At 36.8% G+C, this 22,832-nt stretch overlaps 1 protein-coding gene across 2 annotated transcripts in view; it reads right to left on the minus strand.

Annotated features, from left to right (window-relative positions):
* Positions 1–1,119: 1,119 nt before the first annotated feature.
* KHDRBS2 (KH RNA binding domain containing, signal transduction associated 2) overlaps positions 1,120–22,832 on the minus strand; it is a 342,766-nt gene continuing 321,053 nt past the window's right edge. Inside the window, exons 9-11 of one of the 2 annotated variants that reach the window (XR_011697020.1) lie at positions 13,584–13,757; positions 11,602–11,651; positions 1,120–1,310 (exon numbers count right to left, since the gene is read on the minus strand). Coding sequence is in view for 1 of the 2 variants with exons in the window: in XM_071547825.1 (XP_071403926.1) it covers positions 13,660–13,757 (98 nt within the window). In the remaining variant the exon portion in view is untranslated. Of the gene's footprint in view, positions 1,311–11,601; positions 11,652–12,928; positions 13,758–22,832 lie in introns of those variants that run through there. The other variant, XM_071547825.1, reaches the window with a different exon arrangement.

A 22,832-nucleotide genomic window follows, 5' to 3' on the forward strand; every position in this document is an offset into this window, starting at 1 on the left:
ACTAAGCTTCAGGTCTGTTTTCTGGTGTGCAGTCAGGACAAGCAAGGGAAGGACTGTGGAAGCACCAGAGGTATGGGAAGTGAAGATGTGTACAGCTGCAGTGTGACCCCACATTAGCTACTGATGCTTCTTTTGTTAGTTAGCTGAAACCTTCTGGATGTTGCTAGCTGCCATCAACAAAGGCTGACAATGGTCTTTTGTTTCACAAGCTGTTTGCTGAAGAAACAAGCTTATTTCTAATAACTGAAGGCGATAATTGTATTTTTATATAACATATGTTTGCATACAAACTTATTGCAGACATATACAACTCAGTGTTTGGCGTGGAAGATTTAAGAAATGTTAGATCCTTAATTTCCAATAAAATTAGATGATGTTCTTTTGTATATACAAGAGGACATAGACTTTAACTGCAGGATGCCTTACTACCTTTCTCTCCACAAGACCTAATTTATTCTGGATACCAGACTGAATTCAATATTTCTGACTGTCTTAAACTCGAGTGGTATGTCTCTTTTAGTTTACTCTTTTTCACCCAAATGGTTGATGGTGTAGATTTATTTATGTTCGTACAGGTTTTCATTGTCCATAGTTTGTAGCAGCTGCTACAGTAACTGAACCCTATAAACATTAATAAATCTATGTTCACAGCAACTCACTGAAGATACCAATATTTTCAGAGATTAACAAGTGGAGAGCAGATCAACAACCCCCAGAAGATGCAAAATCTGGTTTTAATATGACCTTCTCAATAAGTTAACTCATACCAAGGGGAGATGATTTGTTCAAATATTTGGCATTTTTACAAATTATTTGTATGTTCAACATATTGCAAAAATATAGTTGACTTATTATGCTACTTCTGTGATAAAGATGATTAAATATTATATTTTTTTGACAGAAAAACAGCGTAAGAGCTTAGATACATTATCAGACTATCCTGTCTCAAAGTCACATACACCATAGGTATCTCTGTATAAGCTCTTTTCCAGTGGCAAACATAAGGTGAACTAGATCAAAATAATCCTATTTTTGCAGACAGAGGTAACCTAATTATCTCACATTTGACATAAACTAAAAGCATACAGAAAAATACCACAGCTCACCTGACAGAATGGAAGATCACTGTGTGAGTGGTGGCATATCCTAGAGAGGATGGTAATGGTAGGTCCAGAACTCGGGGCTGTGGAGAGTCCCAACCTGAGGCTCAGTCCTTTACAACCCAGTGATTTATTGCAAATGATGTTCAGCACTCTCAATTCCCTGAACACCATTCAAAAGGTACAGTACTTCCCTAGGGCTCCAAAAATCTGAAAATCAAGATAAAGTTGGGCAGACATATTCAATAAAAACCACAAAATTAGTTGTCACAATAATATTTTAGCTTAAATGACTTATGTAGCGTCACATAGCATTTCTGTGACTCAGGGTTAGTTTGGGTAACAGAAAACTCCTGGAAGACATTATCTTCCAAATTCAGCATGCTATGAGGTAAGCAGTTACAAAAAATAACAACAGAACTTGCTACACAGTTCTAACACATTCCTGTGCCCTACAAAACACAAGTAGAATGGGAGAGCATGTGATCATCTGCTTAGTCTCTAAAATGGTGAGTGTGCACAGCAGAGCAGGAAAGAGAGAAAGGAACAAACTAAACACTGGTATTTGTGCTCTATGGGGATTTTAAACTTTTTGAATCTTTTTGTAAAGTTATTGTATGAAACTTAAGCTATCATTTTAGTCCTTTATTAATTTTCTTAGCTCTATTAAAATCTTTTCTTTTTCTTGACAAAATTATGACTCTTGCAGTCAGCTTTCTGTGTCACTTGTGGCTTAGTAAATTGTCAATTTTTGCCTCTGTCCTAACCCCATTGGTTATCTCACCCATCTATCCCCAATCCCTGGGTTCCTATTGGGTTTGATCCTTCCATTTCCCCCATTGGCTAGCCGAGAACCCAAGTTACTCCCTTCTTCCAGAGCCCTTACCCAATCCTGTCCAAGTTGCAGCACCTTCCCCTCAGAAGCCTATAAAACCCTCATGGTTGCACAATAAATGGGTTTTCGCCTCCTGTCTCTCTGAGTGAACTTCTCTCTCACACGTTCCCCGGCACCGAGGGACCTGTGGGAATGGTGTCCTACCCCCCCCCCCCCCCAATGCTGCATAGTATGTGACTAATTTTTTATTATATATCTGAGTTAAAAGTAAGACATTCATCACTGTTAAATACCCTGGGAAACCCAAAGCTTGCACCTAACGTTAATGAGCACTTTGCATAGTCAGGCACAACTCCTGATGATGCCATTTGTAACTCAGATGAAAATCATATCCCAAGATTTTCTATAAGACCTCAACAAGAAATACAACATTAGCAGGCTTTTACTTTCACAAATTTGCCTACCCTCACACAAGACTCTGTTGGTAGAGATGCTGAAGAATACTATAATCTATTCTTATGTTTTAGTCAAACTCAGCTGTTTGGTCATTAAACATCCTCCACTTGTAACCCAAAGCACTGCAGAGATCCCAGCACCTGGGAATGTCAGCCAGTGGTTCTATGGATAAGAGCCTACTTGGGCACACTGCCCTTACACATTACCACAGGCTTGTATAAATTAGGCAGGACAGTAGAGTTAAAAATATGGGTACTAGGAAAACAAGTCTGAGATAGGATCATTCTGGTGTTGTTTAATTTGCTAATAGGGACAGAGCTTTTACTTTTTCTACATATTTATCCTGATCCTTCCACCATGCACCCCAAATATCTGAGAGAAAAAAAGATACTGGTCAGAATACACTCAAGGCCTGAAAAAGGAAGGAAGTTCTTATGTTTTCATGCATGAGAAACCAGCACTGGAGTGTATTGTGACACATATTTTGCAATATATATTCAAAGACATTTAATAGCAAAAAAGAAACTTATTATTTTGTAAATTCCACAAATCTTTTACTTTTCTGAACTGTTTAGCATTTTGACCAAAATCCTTGGACTGAGCAGATACCCATAATGGAAAGTTTAATTTTAAGTGGAAACACTTGCATTTATAGAATGTACTGGTGATCTTAGTGGTAACTAACACTACCAGCCCTGCCAAAATATATTTACAAGATAAATGAGAAATGGAGGCATGACAGATTAAAGTTGTATAGCTTGCTTTGGGGTTCTGTATTTCATCTGTGAGAGCTGTGAATGAGTCATCCAAATAACTCCGGATGAAGAACCTGGTATAAAATATTTTATATTAAAAAACTAAAACAGTTTTCTAGATCCTTAAGCATATTCTTAGGGTTATTTTTGGATTAATATATTTTACAAACTCAGATGTCTTATTTCCATTAATCTAGCTAAGCAGACTTCAAAGTAGAAAACCCCAAACATTTCTGAGCCTAAAATTATCCTTAAAATGGTCTAAATGAGAATTTCTGTTACTTCTAGAACTGTCAGTACTATAAAATTTAAGAATAGGCAGGTTTTTAGGGTCCAATTGAATGTGCTCAGTGCTATAGGGAAGACATTGGGTATTACAGGAGTTTCAAGCCCTTGTCAGTGTTTAGAGATGTATTTCTTGTTCATCAAAGACACACAGCATGAGAAACTTACCATGGCAACAGTTGAAGCTGCTATAGAAAAATAAAGTGATAATGCAAAGGGATGAAGGTAATAATAACAGGCTTCTTCAGTGTAAATCTGGCACATGTATGTGTGCTCCCTGCACACACACACTCTGCTGGCTCCTTCAGCCAGTTGCCTGGTCAAGTCCAGCTGGTGCCATGCACTGATGGTACATCTGCACCATGGACAAGGGAGTTCAGTTCCCCAAACAAATCACAGCTCCTGCATTTCATTTCCCGATGTGGCTTCTTACCCTCACCTGTCCTTTGCTAATGGCACTTCATTACATCACTTTGACCAGCTGAGTAACCTGAGCCAAATCATTCAGCTTCACTATTTTTCTAATTCTCCATTACAAGGCAGAGATTAAAATATCTACTGCCTTCATTAAGTATTTTGAATTCTATGCAGCAATTTTCTTTTAAGCTCTGTAGGTGCTATTTAAGCTTTATAAGAACTATGCAGTATTCTTGGGGTTACATTACCTCTTTCAAATGAGCACTAGATTCTCTAAAGCACGTATTCCACACACCTTCACAGTCTAGTGGACAACTCATTTTTGCCCTAGATCTGCAAACAAGTTCAGTGATACTGTCATTAAAGACTCTATACAGAAAAGTACTGTGCCTCCTTCAGAAGGTTATTTGTCAGTTCTCATGAAAATTAGGTGGTGACCACCATAAATGGATAACATTGATTGCCAAGTTGAGATTTGGAGTGAGTGACAGACCCAAGCAAGTACCTTCAACTAAATATTTTTCTTTCACATGGGAAAATTAGCTGTGATGATACAAAACGTAGAATCTTGATGTTGGTACTGGAACTGAAGTACTCTTCCTAGGACAATGTTATTTCACACTGCCTCCTTAAACAGGACATGGGCTGGAATGATGCAATAAAGTTTGATGTATGTTCTGTTTGAATTTAATTGAATTATAAAAATGACTGCAAATCATATTCTGAATTTCATATTCCCTTTTCCTTCCTTGATGTCAGCACACATTTTTAGTAAATGACACCTGAGTAAAGTCTGCAGGATTAAATTTTCCATCAGAAACCTACTTTGCTTAACTGGATTTCAACATAATACAACATTTCTGTCAGTTGTTTGTATCTTTACATCATGAACTCTAAAAGAGATATCAAAAAGGTATATAATACTCAAAATATCATATAGAATAAGAAAAAAACCCTATCAGCTTTAAATACTCAGAGAATACTAAGGTGAATCCCTATATTATCAGAGAATAGCAGCATTTAATTTGAATGGCAGCATCCTTGACTGTCTTTTCAGCTAAAGTAGGTATATGAAACATTATGTTCTTCTGGGAAGATGAAGAAAAAGAAGGAGAAAAATTAAGAGAAAGAAGTGATATAGGCACAACCTTGTGTATTGGGTTTGTGTGGCAGGTTTTGGTAGCAAGCTTCCGTGAGAAGCTGCCAGAATCTTCCCCCATGTCCTGCAGAGCTAATGCCAGCCGGCTGCAGGATGGACCCATTGCTGGCCAAGGCTGAGGCAATCAGGAATGACAGTAACACCTCTGTAATAACATATTTAAGAAGGTTAAAAAAAAAGTTATTGCTCAGATGAAAATTGCAGGCAGAGAAGAGTAGAGGGAGAACATGTGAACAATTCTGCAGACACCAAGGTCAGTGCAGGAGGGTAAGTGCTCCTGGTGCTGGTGCTGAGATTTCCCTGCTGCTTGTTGTGCAGACTGTGGTGGAGCAGCTGTGCCCCTACAGCCCACAGGGGACCACAGGAGTGCTGAGATCCACCTGCAGCCTGTGAAAGAGCTCACACTGGAATGGGTAGATATCCAGAAGAGGGTTGTGAACCTGTGGAGGTCAGTGCTGCAGGAGTGTCCTGGCAGGAACCTGCTGATCTATGGAAAGAGGAACCCATGCTGGAGCAGGTTTTCCTGGTGGGACTTGTGGCCCTGTGGGAGACCCACGTTGAAGCAGCTTGTTCCTGAATGACTGCACTCTGTGGAAAAGTGACCCGCATTGCAGCAGTTTGTGAAGAACTATTGCCTATGGGATGGATTTATACTGAAGAAGTTGGTGGAGTACTGTCTCCCATGGGAGACACCCCATAGATCAAGTGAAGGATGACTCTGTCCCTGAGAAGTGGCAGAAACAACCTGTGATGAAGTGACCATATCCCCCATTCCCTGTCTCCCTGAACCACTGGAGGGGGAGAGAAGGTAGAACTTGGGAAGGAGGGAGGGGTGGGGGGCAGGTGTTTTGATTTTACTTCCATTATCCTGCTCTGGTTCTGTCAGTAATAAATTTAAGTATTATCCCCACTTCAAGTCTGTTTTGTCCATGACAGTAATTGGTGTGTAATCTCTCCTAGTCCTTATCTCTGTTATATTTTCTTTCCTCTGTCCAGTTGCAGAGAGGAGTGATAGAGCAATTTTGGGGGGTACCTAGTGTCCAGCCAGGGTCAAAGCACTGTGCCTTTTCACTGCATTTTGTCACTGGTTGTACAGGACTGTTACAAAGTTCAAGAAGAAAAACAACGAAATTATTCACTGAGCAATGAATATAGAGTTATAAATGAATATAGTAAACCATGATACCAAATGTGTGCACATTGTGTTCTGTTTACTGTGCAGAAGGAAAGAAAGAAAAGCCACATAGAATGCTAAGTCACAGATGAGCAGCTCAGCAGTTTGCACCTCTGAGTTGTTGGTGGTAACACGGTGTGAAGGTCCTGTAATGCAAGGGCATGTAACAAAGGTATACACTGTTTTTCTGTGAGGAAACCATCCATCATGAGCTAATGCATCCAGCATGGCAAGAACAGTGCCAAACATGATATAAGCAGGTACTCTCACACTGTATAATAAGACTGTCTAACAAGAAACTATAAGCCCATTAAATCAATAAGGTATACCAGCAACAGAAATAGGAAGTACTCTTTTCATAATTAATTCTACTCTTATTAGGGCACTGAAGCATTTCTATTATCCTACTTGTACACCCTAATGTTGCTAAAAGATATGAGAAAGTCCTGATTGTTTCCATACAGCATCTTGAAAAATTCTTTGGGCATATGCAGGATTTACAGAATCAACTTCATATCCTTTTCTTTCATATTTTTCCTTTTAATATGTGAATGATTACAGCATGGGTATGATCTTCCTCCAATAAACCTTCCTTCTGATTTACAGATTTAAAATATGAAAACCTGCAACTGTGTCCTCAATAGATCTTGCTATTCTCTGGTACAGCATCCAAGGTTTCAAAGCCAATTCAATTATTTTAGGCAAGGAGGCATTTATGCCTTTCAGTAAGTACCAAACACAGCCTTTTAACAGGATTATGTAAGGAAAGCAAACCTTTAAAACAGTGACATGTTTTTAGTAGAAGTTCAGAAATCTACATTTCTTATGCTTAAGTTGACAGAAATTGCTCCTCTTTGAGTGGGAACTGTGTTCCAGATATGCATGATCTAGAGATATATTCCAACATGTTCTGCTGGGTTACAATACAAATTATTTAGTCAATCAGAGATTCCAAAAGGACAGAGAATCTTTCCCATACTAATACTGGCAGGCACAGTTAGTCTGAAGATCCCATGGTCTCAGAACATAAATACATATGTCTTTACTAAAAGGTATCAGCATATTCATGAGCAAAGCTCCTAATTTGTCTAATAACTGCATAGATTAGCAAATCTTTCAGTGGGAATCATTTTCCTTAATGTCTCCAAATGATTGTTAGCATCTAGCCTACAGGACCAGAAACAAAACCAATTGAAGAAAAAGGAAAGGCTTAATGATTTCAAAAGTTTCTGTCAGGTCTTAATGATAGATAGTAATGATGAAAAATTTAATTAGCTAACAACACAGTGGAAGACGGTGATCATCTCTGAGGCCATAATTGGTTTGAGAAAGTGACCTCTGCTGTTCTGTCTCTGCAGATGAGTACAGTAAAACTGATAACACATGATACCTTTTCCTGGTAACTCTCGGGTTTTAATAACTGCCAGAGGTCACAGAGCATCTAAGTTTTTAGTGGAGGACAAAAAACTTCAGAACACATTAGGATTGCTTTCTGGTTAGCATTCAATATTTCTCATTTTTTTTTCTGTGATTTTACGTGTTAATTAGGGTTCTTTTTGTGCTTTCATTAATCTGCTGGCAACAGAAGATGACATGAAATAACAAATATGATCTTTATTCTTTGGACATTAATTACAGGCTGACTTTTCAATTATGATCGTTCTTTTCACATGAAAACTGTATTTTCTTCATGAAATTAATTTTTTTTTTAAAATCCTACCTTGGAGAAAATATATCTACAAATGAACTTTGTTCTCCTGTACCCTAAAAATCCGTACATTCTCCTACACTGGTTCTTTGTAACTTGTGATTAATTTATAACCTATGATTCTGACAGTATGAATATTTTGCCCAAACTACTTTATCTTCTTGCCATCTTAAACCATTTACTGAAGTTCTACAGCATTATAAAAGAATTCAGGTAATAATTATGGAAAAAGCCCACTATTTTCTTTAACATTGTTGCTAAAAAGTTGTAGCAAATAGATTGTGTAAAGAGATTATAAAATTGTTTAGATTTGGTATCTCTTTCAGAAAAGAAATTACAGGAAATTAAAGAACAATTTTCTGTCATAATATGTATCTACTTAGGAAATTCAGGTAGAGTTGCATAGTTGTCTTTTCCTTTTACACAGTATTTTTCCATACAAAACAGGAAGTGTACCAGTAAACTTTAATGAATATGAAGTATCTCTAAGAAGGTTGCATGAAGAACACTGATATCCAGTGCTGTCCCTACTTAACCTTTATGCAATCTTGATTCTGTTTCTACATTTTAATGTAATACAATATGGAAATTGTTCTAGGACTTCCTTTCCTTAATGCATCATATGCTTCTTTCAGACGTTAACAAAGACTTTTTCTCTCCAATGTTTAGCTTATTCTATCAACTTTCCTTTACCTCCATTTATAATTTTGTAACTGCAGTTTCGATTCCTGCAAATCTTTGGACTTCTTAGAAAGACAGTCCACAAAATAACACTCTTATTGTCAAACATGAAGGAAATACATCACTAATGTAGACAAAATTGTTTTTTATTTGAACACAACACATCACTTGTTCTTGATTTTAACCTTAAGATAACAGTCCTGGATGATATTTCATGAAGACTACCATAAATCCATATTATTATAATAAAACGTTAAGCCTTTCAACTGATGATTCTAATGGTAAATTGGTTGCTTTACTAATTTCCTGATACTCAGCTCAGTACCTCAGTCCTGGCTGTGGCTGGGCAGCTCTTTGCCATGCTTAGTCACAAGGTCTTCACACCCATTTCAGAGCTACCACACAGCGATCTGTTTCACATGCTCTCCCTTTCACTAACATCAATGTTACACAGTTCAGAAGTCAGCACATTTGAGCATAATGGAGGAATTTTGTCTGGGCTACAGACTGGACAGGGCATGGAGTGAAGAGATAGAGATCTCATGGCTCTATGGCTGTAGCTCTGTTACTCTGAACGGAGGCTGAGAATCTCATAGAGTTAGAAGAACATGGGCAATATCCTTAGTAGTGAGGTCAGGTATACTGTATTTCCTAAGGCTCTTCATTTATTCATATGAAGATTTAAGCCCTTCTTTGTTTAAACAGTGTAAGATAAGCTGAATAGGAAAGAAATAATTACAAGTGCTACTTCATTTCCTAATAAAGGTTACTGCTCTAGGAATACCTAATTTTTTCAGTTCAAGTGGCTCTTCTATACATGCAAAATGTCTGCTAGACAAAAATATAATTTGCTGATTTAAGTACTAAAACTACATTGCACTATTTTCTTTTAAAGATCAAACTGTTCTAGAGATGACACCAACCTGGACAAACAAAACAAAATCTTAGAAATATTTTAACAGAGATTTTGCTTTTTCAACTTCTCTTTTTCAGTGTTTTTAACTCATTGTTTTGATATTTTATACTGGGTTTTTTTCCTTATTTCAAACAAACCGAATTGGTATGTGAATTCAGACAAAGAAACTGATTAGTGTCTAGTGTCCTGGAATGATCTATAGCATGAGTGAAGTTATATGTTTTCCAATGATGCACATAAGTTTTCAGGATCCCAGAATTATGATTGACCTGACTGGTGGATGTGTGGAATATGTCTCAGTTTTCCACAGAAGACCTGAAGATAGCTGTTCATTAGAATAACCAGACTCTCTTGTTACTCTTTCAAAAATTAAGAAGGTGGATTTCTGTTTTCCTAAGACATAGCTGATTAACTGCAAGACTTCTTCTGAAACAGTTGTGAAATATACTTTGTAGTTAGCACAGAACAGCACATGCAGCCATGGGTAATTTTTCATTCTATTTTCCTGAAAATCAATACAAAAAATGGCTGCATAAACAACTGTTTACACTGCATTATTAACCTACTTTTCCCTAAATAATTCTTATATAAGAATATTTCACAATGCATCATCTTACTGACATATTCTGCCATTGTTTTTAATCTACACACATAATGGCTATAAAGTGGACTTGGAGACAGGAATATTAAAGGACACTGTTCTGCTATAAAGCTATATTTACTGGTGTCCATCCTCAAGGAGTTCACAGTAGTTACCCTCACATAAAAATCTGATGCACAAGTGAGAAATTAATTTTATGTGCTTTGCCCTGGATCTCACTTACATTAGGTATGAACTGCTCAGAGCTTTGTGGAATTAGTAACTTTAGTAAGGCATATGAGCATTTCCCCAATACTTATATAGTAAAATCTATAATCTATAATCACATTATACCAATATTAATTGTATTTATAGGAGTGGAAAGTGTTTTTCTTGTCTCTATAGATACATACTGACTGAAGCAAATTTCCATAACTACATGCAAGGTGGGTAGATGGAAGCTTTTTCCTACAGTGGCACACACACTGATGTGGCTGCAATACGCAGACAAACCTTAATTCCATGTTATATCACTTTGGCCTGTAGAGCAGTTGCAGCACATAAATAAAACCAATTTATAAAGGTCTTGAGGCAACCTTTGGAGAGGAAAATTAAAGCCTTTTTATCTTGTTATACAACACAACTTGTGGTTTGTAAGTAACCATTGAATACCATGATAGCTGGAAAATGTTAAATCAGCCAGACCACAATCATGGGAAAAGATGCCAGAGTAATAAATGTGTCTAAGATTGCATATTTAGTGCACAGCATTATCAGTTTTGTTTATTAACTCTCACCTAGTTTAAGAACCATGAGAGAGGACAAGAATTTGTACTTTTTGTATTGTGATTAGGTTTACACTTCTGAGTCTGTGGACAGTCATAACTGAGCTGAATTTATTTGTTTCCAGCAGTGACATTTGTCTTCAGTCAAAAATCTCATATATAATCTGAAGTCTATTTAAGAAGGTCATCCACGATAAATCTTTGTGTTTACATGTATTTAACAGAGAAATATAGAAAGTGATGCCTTGATCCATACCACTGCATAGTAAATACTATTAATGTCCTTGTAATTGTAAAGCATAAAAAAGGAAAGCGTAAGAAAAAATAACAAACTTCCTGTCTCTCTATCGATACATTTTTCACAGGAAGAGATTATGTATATTTTCAGAAGGAAAGATAAGCTAGTATGGTGTTTTTCTATGTTATGTGACGAGCTTGTTTTCAAAATGTAGGCATACTTTCACTAAACAGAAGCTCATGTTTTTAGCAAGAGCAGTTATAAACTATACCATCTGAATATTTACCAATAAAAGGTTAGATGACAAGACTTCTTTTATTTAAGTGAAGGATATCCTAACGTACAGAAGTAAATGTTTTGATTGCCATTATAGCATAATCATTATGTTGCTATGCTGAGAAAAACTGAGGAAAGAAATATTTTAAAAGTGTAGGTGAATAGTTCTGTTAGTAAAACAAATGCACAGATAAAATAGGAAATAGGAGAAACCCCTGAGATGCAGCAGAGCTTACCTGACCACTTCTCAGTAGATCTGCTGCTTAGCTGTCCAGTGCCTGAGTCCCTGAAACAGTGAGACAGAATAGACTCAGTGCAACCATCAAGTAGCCCACTAAACTCAATTTAACACTTCAAATGACAAAACATACCCATCATAAACTATTCAAAAAGAACTAGCATGCAACTCCAGCTGCAAGAGGTTTTGTTCACAAACTGAACAGCAATCAGCCTGTACTTTAGTCTCATCAAAAAAGTAAACCAATCACATTGACAAAAAGCCACTGTAAACAAAAAGACTGTATTTAAAGGATTAACAGTTTTGGCATCCCTACCATCAAGTCTTCTGTTCTTTTTTTTTTTCTTCATCAAAATTTAGGTTATATATTTGTTGTTAGCAAGAGTTGCATTACTATTATTGTTAATTTTAGTTCTGTTTATTACCTTGAGGGTTATATATTGTAGAATAATTTTGTTGTCACTAGTTAATGTTAATTAGTTGTTTTAATAGCCTATATACCTATTTGTTATCTTTTGGTAGGTTTACTTTTTTAACTATCAGTAACTTAATAACTGAGAATATTTTACATTACTGTTGCATACTCAAAATTACAGAGTTACTATTAGTGTTACCTGTTTAACGTTTAGTCATCCTTTGAGTCCTGCGACATATTTCCTTAATAATCATCAGCCATCAAGTCTGATAGTCTCAAAAGAATATCAGCCCTCTAAACTGCCTTCAAGGGCGGTGATATTTAGCACTGAAAATTACAAATAAAGTTTTTGAAGTTGAGTACCAACAACTGGGCAGTGACACTGATGATTTGTTTATCAAGACAAATTGTTATATACTACGAAAAATGCAGTCAACGCACTCTTCTGAGTGAAAACAAATAGGTGAATCTATGCAATGCTTACATGTTGAATGGGATATTTAATGTGCGGGGAAACTCAAAGGTTGAAGAACTAGCATTTAGACAGTCTAACAGTGGTAAGTGGTAATCTTACCTCTTTAAACTCCATTACATTCTCACGAGAGACATGCTAATACAAACAAGTCAATCAGAGTTTGTGTTTAGCAAGATCAAGCTTAAAGGATAGTTTAAAATCCATTTATTGTTCTAAAGCATTTTTTTCCATTAACATGTTATACATTAGTGGATACTAACCATGATTCATGTAACAGTTTAGTTTGTTAACTTTTAAATTATTTAACAACCAGAAGTTATTAATACAACTTTTAAAGTCTTACACAAAAAATCTTAAAACAGGCTTGGGTTCATTTTTGTAAATTTTTATATAAAAAACATTTTAGGCATCTCTTGAAAAGAAATAAAGCAGGCATTTAAAGCTAGAAAACAAGTAATTCCAAATTTAATTTGTTACAAAAGGTTTCAGCTTTATTGACAAATTATGGCAAACATATTTGACAAAATTATGGTTTCCTATTTAGAGAAGCTTACACATGGAACTTTAAGTGATTTTTTTTAACAAATACAGGTTAAAACACTGAACAACTTCAGTTAGCTACATACATACAGTAGCTGCTTGTTTTCAACCCCATTAAAACAGCATTTAAAATTAAATTTACAAACTTAATATCGAACATCTTAATCTAAACTAACATATATTAAAAAGACATCTTATCTACAGCTTGATTATTGTCTGGTTCATAAAAAAAAAAGGAAAAAAAGAATCATATGACAGTCTTTTAGCAACCCTAAACAGAAACTCAGCCTTAGCTAGTATGTAGAGAGACTCAAGATCTGTAACAGTGTCATGCTTTCTAAGTTACACACAGCAATGAATACAACCAATAGAACATCATCTTTGAATATTTTATAGACAATGTTTGCCAAAGGTTTTTTGTTTCTGTTTTAAGTTCGTGTTATAAAATAATACTAATGCCAATGTCACGCCAATATTATAGGAAATACAAGTAGTACATAGGATAATAATAAGCAGTAATCCCTAGGATAGAAAAGAAATGGACTATTACTTGTCTTGTTGCTGTTTATGTGGAGACCACAGGCTATTAATTGTCTTTGAGATGAGGTCACAGATGAGGAGGACCTTCAATATCTACCATAGGGGTGTTCCCTGTAACCCCCTCGGGCTGACCTTGGAGGTGGTGCCTTTAGGCTGGAACGGGTTGTGGCCCATTCTTCTTGTGCTAAAAAGAGAAGAGAAAAACAAATTTTTAAATACCTAAAATTGAAAGAACAAAGGGATACCACTGCTAATGGCTGTCAAAATTCTTGACAGTTTAGGCTGAAACGTTTAGAAAAATAAAATGAGGATGGTGTTATCATCCATTTCTTTACGCTCCCACAAAAAACTTATAGAAAAGTAACCTACTTCTCTACACGGGCAATCTGTCTGTCTCAGGAAGGAAAAAAAGCCTTACACCTTCACTTTCAGCAGAGAATGAGTAACTACTCTGGTGATGGTACAGTCAGCTCTGGAAAAATTACTGCGTAGTCTGCCAGTTCATAATTTATTTGAAGTTTTGAATTTCTAGCATTTAAGTTAAAGCACAAATTTGAATAGTATTTAATGCAGTTGGTATGGTAACAAGATGAGAAGTTGAATCATGAAAAGAGAAGTATATTTGATTTTTTTACTTCCATTTAAGATGAAAAGAAAGAAAATAATGGGAGAAAAATAATGTGTAGAAGAGAACCTACTACATTAAGTGAAAAGAGATTTTATTTTGAATTATCTTTAGAACACTTTTCCAAATTTTGTGAATGAAATGGGCTCAGAAATATCAACATCAAAACTGTAAGTATAGCTCAGTTTTTACAAAGCTTCACAAATCTTCTCCCCCTCCCTGACGAGGTATTTTGGAAGTTAACCTTTCCAAAGGAGCAATCAGGAAACCACCTACAACTGTGGTCCAGCAGTTGAACCCCAAACTTGTATTCTCTCCTAAATCAGCTAGTGGATCGTCACATGATTTCTGGTTTCTTCTCCCACTGAGTTCAACTGATCATACAGAGTGATAAAAATGGAAATGCTGAAATCAGAGTTTATCATCTACCTTATCTCACATCATAGCACAACATTCCTGGTATCTTGCTTTTGCTGATTACTGCTGATTTCTGTGGCCACTAAGAAACTAATTAGCTGGCACTAGACAAGAGTTCTAAGTGAGTAAAACAGGTATCAAAGATTCCTTCTGTAAAAAGGTAATGCTATGTGAAAACAGCAAAATGAAAATATAAAAAGCCTGTTAAAATTCTGAAAGCTATTTCTTCTCTGTATGATGTCTTCTTGCAACTGCATTTCATTATCTTGTTCCCTTACAGTATCACATGAAAGCTTGGGGTGTGAGGGGAACAGCAGCTATGCAGATCAAAGTGAGGCTCAGCCTAGCATGTATTAGGAATGGACATCCCCAGAGAAGATTTGGTAGCAGCTGATCTGGCTATGGAACAAGAAAAATGCCTGTTGTGATTTTTTTGGTGCACTCCATTTATTTTCTTTTTCTTTGAGCTCTTCGTGATGTTCTCTTGTTGAACATCAGGCAGTTTACGGTCACAGGAAACCAAAGTTTATTGTGGAAAGCTATTGCCTATAGGGTTGAAGAAGTGGCAGCCAATATGATATAGTTTTATATCCTCAGGTCTTTCATTCCTAGAGGGACTCAGTTTCCTTATAGTGAATTTAAAAATCCTGCCTCTGCAGTATGTTTCATTACACCCTTTAAAAATGGCATTTTGCTGTAAATTTGCTGCAGCTTCAATTACCCTTTGCTGAAGTGTCACTGCATTTGCAGAGAGGCCTCAGGGAGAAGTGAGATTTATATGGAAATGGAGAAGTTTTATTTATATAAATGAAAATGACTGAAGTAGTAAAAATTCTCACTAAATGTACAACACAAAGACAAACCAATTTTTTGATCCCTTTTAGTTCCCTCACCGTCATCCAGACTGAAACACCTTTGCATAAAGGTGAAATGTACAGTATTTTTGGCAGTACTCTTACAGTAGAAAATGACTTTCTATTACCAACTGGTTTTCCTTGACTGTTCTTAAAAGAAAATTACTGCTGTGGCTGCACCATCTCTTGATACAGTACAAAAACGGAACCATAATTTGTGGTATAAGTCTTTTTTTCAGTAACATGGTGGACTTATTTGCTTGATTTCAAACTTTAACACCATCATCAACATCATTTGACAGGTAACAGCTCCTCTTGATATTGCACAATAGACCCTGCTGCTTTAACAGGTGAATCCATAGCCAAAACATAGATGGAATTTTGGGGATTACAGCTTTCAAGTGGGAAAACACTGGCATCTACCACTCATCGAGCAGTAAAGGATTATATATTTATTGTAGCTACCAAGTGTCTCTGGACCACACTATGCCAATAAATTAAAAGATGCAGTCACACCAAAAAAGAAATTAGTTTTACTAGTGGATTTTTTCCTGTGGGGATTTTTAATGAACAACAATATATCTGCATGCTAGTAATTAAAGGTTCCTTGATGAGCAAAGCTGCTCTTTCATGTCTCTATTCTAGATGTCCAGTGTAACCTTTCTTCTTTCAGCACTGAGGGAAGACAGGGGGCTCTTAAAAGTTGGAAATCTCTTATCTTCAGGAACAGCCTTAAAAAAATGGAGTCATATAGACCATCTCAGTAGCTTGTTGGATAGCAGAAAGGTTGAAAGAGTGACTACCAGGCTCAGTTTCACTGTGTTTGAGAACAGGAGAACAGTGGAGCCTGGCCGTTCTCTGAAAGACTGTATCTAAAGGGAAGGAAAGAGAGCCTGGACATATTTCAGCTTAGTAAAGTGACATGTTAATGAAGTGGAAACTGAGAGGCATTTCAGGTGAACAGCAGGTAATAGGTGTAGCTTTGGAGATAGAAAGGTAATTGGTAGAACTGCAAGTGGTAGACTGCCCAAAAGCTGAAGAAATGTGCAGGATGGTCATTGTGTTTTAACACCGATTCCTTTTCCTTCTTCTGATTTCTGATAAAAGAAACCCTGTGCAGTCTGATCTTTCCCTTCCCTCTGTGACGTCCAGACCTCCATCCAGTCCTTCTGCTCTAGGAGGCTCCACACATGCCCTGTCCTTTGCACTTCTGACTGTCCTCAGTGCCATCAGGTGTCAAGACTGTGATTGAAAAGAAATCCACACAGGCAGCTTAATAACTGAGGGCAGACGGTCCAGTTTTTTCAGGAACTTGGTGTTACTGCCAACTTTGCCGTTCTTACTTAAGGTGAAATACTACATGTTTTGCTTTTGAAACTAAAAGTTATAGCAGCATGATGGAAACCTAGTAGAGTTTAGAGATGAGTGTGCTTGGGCACAAGGATTACTGTGGGTGCAGTAACAAGTGTTGTAGCTACTTTGATAAGAAATGTAAAGACATGGGCAAAGCCCTTTTAATTACACTGCATTCTTCTTTCATTTTGCTGTATGCTCCCTGTCCCTTGGCTTATGACTGATAGAAATTATATATTCGTATTTTTACATGCTTTTTATGGTTCAGATTGACTCATTTACTATACTGTGTTCATGGAGTTATATAAATGCTTTCAGTATCTATTACAGACTATTGATACATTAGCTGAGACAATCTGTGAAGATTATTGTTTGATCAATTGCTTAGGAGACTCATCAGCTCTAATCTAATGTTTAAATACAGAACTTCAGTTAGATCTTTTTTCTTACTGGAGAGCTAGAATGAAAAAAGGTCATATAATTTTTAACCCGAGAAACTCCTTTGAATAAGGGATCTAAATGGTAACATTTATAGCACAAAGAGAGGTACATGTGAATTTGTTTCTGTCTTAGTATTTTACCTATGTATTACTGAAAGTACAGAAAAATTCAGTGGCCCATACATGTGGCTATCATCACATGCTTAAGCATCTTCAAGTACAAGATTTGAGAAAAGCACATATCCAGACACTTTTTTTTTCACTCTTCAGTCAGCATTCTGCAACCTTGAAATGGAATTTTCCAGCATTGAATAAAACACTTTCACAAATGCAAAAAGGGAAACAATGCAATATTTAAAGGCAGATCACAATAATGGAGGCTTTAAAATTAAAAAAATATATATTAACAGCCTGTGATTTATATATGAATATAAATAATATTGTATTTATATTCATTTCTCAGTCCCCGTAATAATAACTTCTGAATATTGCCCACAATTATTGAGCACAATTTTATTAATCTCTGGTCAATTATTTTGGATAGGTGGCCTGGAAGAGATTAACAATAGCTATTCTGTTTAGATAGTGAAGATGTATATAACATCAAGTAGTATAATCGTTGATTTCATTTTTCATTTAGTTTTCAGTGTTTTAGAAACAGAAATTGCTTTTAATTCAGAATTTTAATTTTAGAATTCAGAATATAATATTTTTTCTTTCCTATGAGGAAAAATCTCTACCCTTTTTGCAAGGTCATTTATACTGCATGCATGTGGAGAGAGAACACTGCACTAGAGATAGAGCACAAGTGGAATTCAGGAATTGTTATTACTAGCTCTACTCCTTGTTTACTCAGTGACCTTGGGTAATTGTTCAATATTTTGTGGTATGGCTTCCTCACTGGTAGAATGAGACAGGAATACCTACCTCCCTGGAGTGTTCTGAGATGCAGTTAATTGCCTGAGCACTAAGAGAAAAGTGATATAGATGTGCTGAACAGATGACCCAAAAGAAACCAAACATATTGCTTTAAAATGAGAACACTGAAAATTAGAATGCTTTTCTTTGGTCAATTCAATTTGTGCTGTATTTCTAGTAAGCCTCCAAACTTCTCCCTCCATGAAAAGATGGATGGAGACAAAGTACTAAGCAATGGCCGGAAAATTTGCTCTACGCAAGCTAATGACTGAAGCTCAACTAACATTGACAAAGCCAGTATTTCACCCCATAAACCCACACAGAAAAGACAGCAGCAGCTTCTTTGTGCCATAATTGGACAAGTATATATTATTTTAGACAAAAATTCAAGAACAGATTTTTGTCTTTTCTTCTTTTTTTTAAGGAGAGCATCCAGTTCTGCCCCCCCCGCCCCGCCCCTTTTTGCTTATCTGCAAAGCTTGCAAAACACAGGATTTTCTGACTTGACATCTATGCATTTTATAATTTCATGAGAAGAACAGTTGAAGTGACTATCTTTCAAATCACAAATGGTACCTTTCTTATTTGGAATATGGAATCTTCAGAAGACAAAAAGTGTTTTCAAAAGACAGACTCAAAACTGTTATGCTTACTTACACCATGCTTAAAGACCTATATATATAGAGAGATATATAGCTTAAAACTTTGAAATTAATGGAAAACCTTGTAGTTTAACAGTCTAGTTTCTGAACATGGCTGTTAACAAACACAAACTACTGCTTGACAGTACCTTCTCTTCAGGAGTGCTAATAAATTAAATTGCATGACTCCTCCAAATCTGCTTTAGTATTGTGATCTTCCCTGCCTTAAACAGGTAGTGAAGAATCTCAGAAATCCTCCAGCTGAGGCACTGCTCTGGAGCACATGAGAAGCCCTCCCTGCAGGTTAAGTAATGAAAGCACAAGCTGCAGTAATGACCCCTGGGAAACATGATTTCTTGGAAGGTTTCAGCCACTTTTGCAGTGAACACCTGACACAGACAGGAAAGGAGCCGCATCAGAGTACACTGGCAACTAGTTTGGGAAATTGCAATGCATGGAGGAAACAGACTATTATCAGAGTTGCTGTGAGGCGAGTGTGAACATGACACTGTGGAGGAAGACTTATTTTTCTTTTATTTTCAGTAAAAATTAATTTTCTATTACTTTATGGTCATGTAACATTAAATGTACTGCATCTGGAATTAAATAGATGCACATCAGTATTACAGGACTTTTGTCTTAAGATTCTCCAACTCTATAGTTCCCATGGTGCAAGGCAGGGAAATTACCATTTGAAATACTACATAGGAAAGTTTTCCATGATGTACTTATTCTGTCACAGAAAATGATTTATAATTCAGAAGTAATAGAGGAAGCACAACAAGTCCCTATAAATTAAAACCAATCTTTTTTCTCATGCTACATATGGATTTTTCAGTGTTGTAGTGTAATAACTGAACTACAAGGATTTTAGGGTATATAGGCATTTAAAAGAATGTGATGAGTTTAAGTAGGGAACTTTCTAAAGAATTATAACCTAATTAAAACACTGATTTGTCAAAACAGCAATAACTCTAGTATCATCCCCATATTAGTCATCAGAGCTGAATTCAAAATGTGCTCCTTTCCCCACAAACTTTCAAATTCATGTTCTTATGAAAATCATAAATCCCTTCTGAGGGAATGAATACTACTTGGGATACAGCTAAGGTGATTCCTCCAGTAAAAGAATTGATAAGATTCTGCAGAAAATCAAGAAAATGCTTTTGACAGTTCATTCTGTCCCACAGCAGGAACAGGATTGCTGCTATCAAGTAAGTACAGGGATGACTGAAATAGAAGAGTAAAGGAGGGCAATTTATTTGGTAAATCTTCTGTCCATATGCAGTAGAAATCTTCAATGCCTCCTGTTTCCAGTGGAAGAAAAAATAGAGCGCTGTACAGGAAACTCAGGAGCACTTCTGATTTCCCAGGGCTAGGAGTATGTCTGCCTCATGCTCAGGAAGGGACCAGATGCCTCCATCACCCCAAAAGAAAGGTGGCCATGCAGGAGCACAGCTCACTGTGCAGAACCATGGCACAGGTGGCAAGGTTGTTTGCCAGGACAGCTTGGGGGGCATCAGGACACAGGTGCTGTATCATATTACCACACAGTGCATACAAATAGGAATGATCTGCGGAGCAAAACAGCTGACACTGAGGACTGTTGATGTTCACACTATATGTCTTTTAGAGACTTTTTTCATTTCAGACTGGCTCTAGTTTGAGCCTCCAGAAGTGAATTCTCACAAACAGTTGGGATTGCATCTTTTGCTTTACTTTCAAACTACAAGTAATGTAGTTTGAGAGGCTGAACATGAGCCAGCAATGTCAACTTGCAACCCAGAAAGCCAGTTGTATTCTGGGCTGCATCAAAAGCAGAGTGGCCAGCAGATCAAGGGAGGGGATTCTGCCCCTCTGCTTTGCTTTGCTCGGACCCCACCTGGAGTGCTGCATCCAGCTCTGGGGTCCCCAGCACATGGAGGACATCAGCCTGTTGGAACGAGTCCAGAGGAGGGCCACCAAATTGATTACAGGGATGGATCACCCCTCCTCTGAGGAAAGGCTGAGAGAATTGGGATTGTTCAGCCTGAAAAAAGAGGGCTTCAGGGTAAACAGACTGTGGCCTTCCAGTAGCCGAAGAGAGCTTACAAAAAGATGGAGAAGAACTTTTTACAACAGCATGTAGTGACAGGGCAGGGGGAAGTGGCTTCAAACTGAAAGAGAGTAGGTTTATATTAGGTATTAAGAAAAAATCGTTTATTGTGAGAGTGGTAAGGCACTGGAATACATTGCCCAGGGAAGTTGTGAATACCCCATCTCTGGGGATGGATGGAGCACTGAGCAACCTGGTCTAGTGAAAGGTGTCCCCTTCCATGGCAGTGGGATTGGAACGAGAGGATCTTTAAGATCTCCTCCAACCCAAAGCATTCTGTGATTCTCTGGTTCATCCTATGATGATTTGAAGACTGAAACAACAAAGAAAGTTTGGTACATTGCAGTGACTTTTCTAACAGATACCAAATGAACAATCATCGCATTTATCAAGCCTTTGATAAATAGCCTTAGTAAAGATCTTGTCTGTGATCACAAGCCATGTGATGTCAAACACTGTAATGAGGAGAATCAGACCTATGTCATTTACATCTTCGTATCAGTCACTCTGAGTTATTTGAGGACTCCATTTCCTACATTTGAAAATTTAAATGGGAGTAGGTTAGAAAAAAAATAGGGTAAGAAACCCTTAGCATGCTGAGCATAATGAATATTAGGACCAATGACCTACAATAAGGAAGGAAGGAACTTGGACTCCACAGCTGATAAAACTTATCTTCACTGGCACAGGCATTGCTAAGAAGTGCTTTTTCAAAATTTTCAAATATGTTTTCTGTTTACATTGTGACATGGCTTCATTATACTTTGTCATTGCCACAGATTAATCAATACAGGGTTTATTTCACACTAGGATGGAAGTTACTTGAGTTTCTCCATGAAACAAGCAGGCTTATGTCTTTTAGTCAAGTGTGAGAATTTATGTCTCCTAAGGTAACAATCAACCTATTTATCAGAATTCCTGAAGTTCAAACTCTCCAGACATGCTTTCTCCCCAAATCTCATCATTATATACTTAGTTTTACTTGTTCAGCAGAAACTATCACTGTTATGGTAAAAACCCCCTTAATTTACTAGACAATACACTTTTAAGGACAAACACAGAATGAAGAAAATAAACCATATAATAAAAAAGTAATGCAATATTGCTGTACACTTTTACTTTTTAGCCCTGTAAAGGTCTATAAAGAATTTGTTTTTGAAGTTCTATCTCTGTAGAGCATTACTTAGTAAATTAATTGTCATCATAATTGTAAAGCTCTCATATAGAGTAACTGGCAGGGAATTATTTGTGAAATAGTTTGTTAAATCATTGTGGCAGCATTTTACAACTTAAATGATGTCTTACATTAAAAGGAATTATACTAAACAGTTACATTCTCCAATTTTAATTAAAGATGGAATTATCCTAAAGCCAAATACCCAGTTGTTTACAAGCACTTAAAGTTAAACTGGAGTAGAATATGCACCACAAAACATGGCCATTAGACACAATCTGAACAGTTGAAAATTTTTGGTGAAGACAGAAAACATTTAAACAATGTCTCCTTGATGCAATGGTAGCACAGGCAGTAAAAAGCCTTGCAAGCTTCTCCTGAAAAGCAGCAGGAGTGTGAGTGGAGTTCATTTATATCTTCCCTTTTTGTGTAGGTGGCAAGCTACAGATTAACCTTCCTAACGTTTGCCTAAGGCCTTTGGCAGATGGTGTTATTCTAATTTAATTGTGGTGGTTTAGGAGGTTACAAGCTTTAACCCTATCCTTTCACTTTCTATTTAAAGTTTCTGCTTTTTTGGTAGTAGCAACAAGAAGTCTGTGTGTACTGGTCTCTCAGATACTGCAGTTCATGACCTGACACAAAAACATAATAGCCATCATTTTCAGGTAATACACAGGGCAGGATTTGCACCAGGCAGTGAACTAAAGCATCTGACAACAGCACAATCTTACTGCTATGACAG

Source organism: Pithys albifrons, chromosome 2 (genome assembly GCF_047495875.1).
Source record: "Pithys albifrons albifrons isolate INPA30051 chromosome 2, PitAlb_v1, whole genome shotgun sequence".
Lineage (NCBI taxonomy): Eukaryota > Metazoa > Chordata > Aves > Passeriformes > Thamnophilidae > Pithys > Pithys albifrons.